Consider the following 6000-nt stretch of genomic DNA (forward strand, 5'->3'; position numbering starts at 1 on the left):
AGCTGACATTTGCATTCCCGAAGATAGTCACCAAGTCCATCAGGGGAACTGCCAACCATAGTGTCAAAAGCCATCCAAGCAAACAACCACTCTCCTGGGACTAGAGCAAGTTGACCAAGAAGATCCGCTTGAACATTTTCAGATGTTTTCTGGCTACCTGTTGACTTCCTGTACCCTTTCTGATGATCCACATATGCCACAGCCATAGCATTGTTAAACCGATCTGATTGTTTGATGTCCCAAAAGCAGGGTAAAGTGTTGCAGAGCCAACCAATTAATCCTGGTTTCAAAATGGTTCTTATGACCACTGGCCCTAAGCAAATCATACCAGACAGTGAGCTTCCCAATCCCATCCCATTAGGCTGACATCCGACATCACTGATACCCAGGCCAGGGACTCTAGCTCCTCTCCCATGACCAAGTTCTTGGGATTCAGACATTACTTCAAGCCTGTCCATACCAAATCTTGAGACTGTGGAACCCAGAAAAGCCCTCTGTAGTAGTCTCATATGAGCTTTCACTTAGGGAACCAAATCCTGGGCTGCTGCCATGGGACCAAAGTTTACAGTAACTTCATTCCATCTAGCTCTGGGCAGACCAAAAAACGAAGAACTTACTGGTGCAGCTTCTGTTGCATTGACAGATGCAGTGGAGTCGATTTGTGTCAAAAAATGCTATCAGATATTCCAGGGTCAGGGAGGGAATCAAACTGCTTCTAGAAACATTGAGAATCCAACCTAGGTCCTGCAAGAACTGTATTTCTCTCTAGGTGGCTAACAAACTCTCCTGTTCTGACTTAGCCCATATCAGCCAGACATCTAGATAAGGGTAAACCTAAAAGCCTTAGTGCTGCTGTTACCATTAACATTACTTTAGAGAAGGATCTTGAACCCAAAAGAAAGAGCCTGAAACTGGAATTGTTTACTCAGCACTGCAAAACAAAGGAATTGATGTACCTTCCATATGGGGATATGAAGATCTCCCTCCAAAAGGTCCAAGGAAGTCTGAAACTTCCCTTATCTGACCACAAGAATGACTGACCTCAAGGTTACCATCTGACATGAGAGCCCCACCCCCCCTAGAACTTGTGACCTCATTTAGATCCAAAAAGGGGCAGAAGACTCTGTCCTCCTCAGGCATCACAAAGCAGCTTGAATAGCAGCCTACTGGGCCATGGGCCCCAAATATCCCTGTTATCAAGCTGAGAATCTGATCCAAAGTCATGACAGCTTCCCACTTCAACATGGAGCAACAAGGAGAAACCATTAAAGCACCAGAAACCAGATGTAGCTCTTGAAGCATCTCTAGATGCTTGGAAGTGATTTGGGCTCAACTCTGCTAGAACCTGGACAAACATCCCCTTTTTCCCACAACCGGAAACAGGATCCCCAAATTCACATAGGGAGAGTTGAGAGGAGACTGCCCTTGAAGAGCCATTCTCACCTCTTCTCCTGGGCAGGAGGGGGGGGGGGGTGTCCATAGTTTTCACCTCAGGAGCTGACTATGCTTTGTTTTTGTTGACCCCATCACCCTAAGGTGCTGCTGAACTAGTGTTTAACCTCAGAAGCTGATCAAAACAACTTCCAAATCAGCCTACCAGGCCTCAGTCCATAGCATAAGAAGCACACTTATACCATCTGCTGGAGACAGCAAATACTAGCAGACTGAAGTTAGCACGAATGCTTATAAGGGGGCCATCAGTCGGCCTGTCTATCTCGGTCTCCAACTGCTGGTCGGGGTGCATAACCTACTTGTCTGGACTGGTCTAACTGGATGTGAAGGAATGTGATTTTGATGAATTACTGAAAAATGAAACAAACATTCCTCCTTCCTTAGGATTCTCTAGCTTTGGGAAAGTCAGAGGAGGAGGCCCTGAAACACTTCAGAATCAAGTTTAATGAAGCCCTTCGTGAGAGCTGGAAAACTAAAGTCAACTGGCTGGCACATAATGTGTCCAAAGACAATCGGCAATAGGAGCTGCTGTCCTTCAAGATGCTTGGTATCATTCTGTTGCTCTCCTGTCCAGGGAGCCCTGCATACAGACAGAAAGCCATGGCTCCGAGACACTTCATCTAACTTCCAGGGATTCGTCTCCATCACTATGCAGATGTACTGCCGATGCTTGAGGGCTCCCAGATTTCTACCAAAGTGGAGAGTCAGCCTTGGTAGAAAGTGAGCATGTTGCTTTGTGTGTCTCCAGCTCAACAAAAATAAGCTTTTGAGAAGCTAAGGATTCCAGCCATCCATGGTGAGGTGGCCATATGATGAGCAGCAGTGATGAATGGACAGATGGGTGGGTAGGTGGTGCTAGGTTATGTCATCTGCCCTGCATAATTGTTTATGTTGATATGAAAACATCTGTCTGATAGGGAAGGAGGAAGAAGCTGAATATGCTGTGGTTAGAACTAGTGACCTATGCAGTGTCACAGGTTTTAGGATAAAAGATCTTGAAGTAACAATTACTATCCAAGATGTGAGGCACAGCAAGGGCTAGAAAGATACATTATTTGTCAGTTAGGAAGGTACTAGAAGCACATTTAGCTCAGAAAGCAGAGGTCAAGCCCCTTTCCCCACATTTCTGTGAACAGAATGGACAGGAGCAGGTCCCATGTGTGGAGAGTTACTGTACTTGTCAGTGTTAGATACTTTTATAGTTTACAAATAGATATGATTAAAGGGAAAAAGTAGAAGGCTACTTATAGGTTGTGTTATAATACAAGGTACACATTTGAATATAGGCTGATCATTGGATTTATAACCCATTTTGAGTGCTACGAAATGAAATGTGCCTGCTTGATGTTTTCTTTTTCAGTCTGTACAGCATTTGCAAAAATACCTAACTTGTGACATCCTGCTGGGATTGTAATTTTGGGCATTTGTAGTGCATACAAGACGTAGGGATATTGATCTGTTGCACTAACCATCTAATTCCCTCTTGTGTTTTACTATAGTTGGAAGCAAAAGGAAAATTGGTTCTTATGTTCCTGTAGTACCATAGATCAGTCCAGACTCCTGGGTTTTGCCTCCCTGCCAGCAGATGGAGACAGAGAAAGTTTCACAGACACTGTATATAACCCAGTGTGCCACCTGCAGTCCCCTCAGTATTGACCTGTACCCAAGCCAAGATGACAGCAACAACCATAAATTTCTAAGCAAACTCGCTCCCCTCCAACGAGTCGGGAGAAGATGAAGCTGCCCACAAAGACAATGGAAAACTCGTTTCCCAAATTTAACATAAGCAATCAGCACTGAAAAACCTCCAACACCTCGCACTATATACAAAGCAAAAATACGAGCAGAGGACTCTCCCCCCAGTAAATAGTTGGGTCTGTGGACTGATCTGTGGTACTATAGGTACAAAAATTAGCAGGTAAGAACCAATTATCCTTTCCCTGTACGTACCCAGATCAGTCCAGATTTCTGGGATGTACTTAAGACCCCTTAACTCGAGTGGGACCTAGAGAGCTCCGCTTGTAGAACACTAACTAAAGCACATAGAAGCCAGATCCCCCACATCCAAGCGATAATGCATAGCAAAAGTATGCAAATACTTCCCAGTAGCTGCCCAGCAGATTTCATGCAGAGACACCTGTTGTGACTCAGCCCAGGAAGTCATCTGAGAATGGTCAAGCGAGCGAATAAACTTCCTGGCAGCTGGTGCCCTTTAGAAATGTAAGTCAACTCGATTGCTTCCTTCAGCCACCGTACAATTGTAGCCTTAGATGACTTATTTCCCTTTGGACTACTCCATAGTACAAAGAGGTGATCCAATCTATGGAAATCATAAGTGACCTTTAGATACCTCAATAATGCATGCCTCCAATCTAAGAGCCTAAGCTCCCCCACATAAGGCATAGAGGAAAAAGCTGGAAGCTCTACTGTCTAACTAAGATGGAACACCGAGACTACCTCAGGCAGAAAAGACGGCACCATGCATCAAGATACCCCCAAATCAGACATCTGTTGGAATGGATCTTGACACAACAGCGCCTGGAGCTTTGAAATTCTCCTGGCTGAATAAATAGCCACCAAGAAAACCACTTTAAGCGCAAAGTCCTTAACCATAGCTCTCTTTAGTGGTTCAAACCGAGCCTCACACAATCCTTTAAGGACTAGATTCAGATTCCAAGATGGACAAATGTTTCGCACCTGAGACACAAGTTCTTAGCTCCTTGAAGGAACCGTATAACAACCAGATGTGCGGACAGAGGATACCCTTGCACCTTACCCCAGAGACAACAGAGTGTCGCTAGAGTTAAAGGCCAGTCCCTTGACCAGAACCTTTCTGTAGAAAAGCCAAAATGTGTGACACCTTAGCCTGAACAGACTGAGGCTGCACTCCGTCAACAGCAGCCAGGACTCGAAGATCCTCCAAATTCGCACGTACGTCAAGAATGTAGAAGATCACCTAGCCTGAAATAAGGTGGAAATAACCGCTTCAGAATATCTCCTCCATCTCAGATGTCTCCCCTTAGAAGCGAAGCCACGAGACAGAAGTGAACCGCCTGACCCAAAAATATTGGGCCCTGGTGGAAAACAGTTGACCGATATACAAACCTCAGGGGCTGTTTATGGCCATGTTGATCAGATCTGAGAAGCATGGGCGATGTGGCCATTCTGGAGCTACCAGGATCATGTTGCTTGGATGTTTCTCTATCTGCTGTAATCCCTTGTCCACCAGAGGCCAGGGAGGGAAGACAAAGAATAATCAGCTTGGAGAAGAGACGACTGAGGGGGGATATGATAGAGGTGTTTAAAATCATGAGAGGTCTAGAACGGGTAGATGTGAATCGGTTATTTACTCTTTCGGATAGTAGAAAGACTAGGGGGCACTCCATGAAGTTAGCATGGGGCACATTTAAAACTAATCGGAGAAAGTTCTTTTTTACTCAATGCACAATTAAACTCTGGAATTTGTTGCCAGAGAATGTGGTTCGTGCAGTTAGTATAGCTGTGTTTAAAAAAGGATTGGATAAGTTCTTGGAGGAGAAGTCCATTACCTGCTATTAAGTTCACTTAGAGAATAGCCACTGCCATTAGCAATGGTTACATGGAATAGACTTAGTTTTTGGGTACTTGCCAGGTTCTTATGGCCTGGATTGGCCACTGTTGGAAACAGGATGCTGGGCTTGATGGACCCTTGGTCTGACCCAGTATGGCAATTTCTTATGTTCTTAATCCTGCGAGTCCATGGCAGCACCAGAGCTCTGATTCCTTTGTACTGTGTTCTGTTCAGTGGCTGTAAAACCACAAAACCTTGGTGCTCTTTGGATACCCCCATCTTTCGTGAATGAGACATTGCTGCCTCAGACAGCTTCCATTCCCTGGGGTCTAACTTTATCCGACAGATAAAATCCACATGAATGTTGTTCACTCCTGTGATGTGAGAAGTGGCCAGCCGCTCCAAGTACTACTCTTACCAGAGTATCAACTCTGGGGCCTCTTGAGCCACTGCCTGATTCCGCCTTGTTGGCTGATGTAATCCACCGTCGCCGCATTGTGTGTACTGGATGACCTGTAATCTTGGCAGACAGGCAAGCAATGCGAAATGCACCGCTCTCATCTCAAATCGATTGATATGCCATGAGGCCTCCTGTTTCAACCACTGGCCTTGTGTCGACTGATCTTGCCATGCTGGCCTCTATCCAGAGAGGCTTGCATTAGTGGTGACTATTATCCAATTCGGAATCTCCAATTCCACACAATGCTCTAGATTGGTGCAAGTAAGCCACCACAAGACTGTCCCTAGCTTCCCTCTCTAACAGAAAAGGATGATGAAACTCTTCCAATAACGGATTCCAGTGGGAGAGAAGAGCCCCCTGCAGAAGCTGCATATGTGCAAATGCCCAATGCATTAATTCCAATGATCGATGCCATAGAACCCAGGACCTGTAAATAGTCCCATCGAAAGCTCTAGCAGAAGCCTAATCTGATTCTGCAATTTCAGCACTTTCTCTCAGTGAGAAACACTCTCCCTACCAGTGTGTCAAACTGAGCTCC

The 6000-nt window shown here is 45.3% G+C and overlaps 1 protein-coding gene across 3 annotated transcripts in view; it reads left to right on the forward strand.

Annotated features, from left to right (window-relative positions):
* The window catches only part of PIK3CD (phosphatidylinositol-4,5-bisphosphate 3-kinase catalytic subunit delta), a 66186-nt gene extending 63491 nt beyond the window's left edge, over positions 1–2695 (forward strand). For all 3 annotated transcript variants that reach the window (XM_029579263.1, XM_029579264.1, XM_029579265.1), the window contains one exon: positions 1837–2695. In XM_029579263.1, the coding sequence (XP_029435123.1) occupies positions 1837–1974 (138 nt within the window). In that variant the 3' untranslated portion in view covers positions 1975–2695. The remainder of the gene's footprint in view (positions 1–1836) is intronic.
* The last annotated feature ends 3305 nt before the right edge of the window (positions 2696–6000 follow it).

Source organism: Rhinatrema bivittatum, chromosome 15 (assembly GCF_901001135.1).
Source record: "Rhinatrema bivittatum chromosome 15, aRhiBiv1.1, whole genome shotgun sequence".
NCBI classification, from domain to species: domain Eukaryota; kingdom Metazoa; phylum Chordata; class Amphibia; order Gymnophiona; family Rhinatrematidae; genus Rhinatrema; species Rhinatrema bivittatum.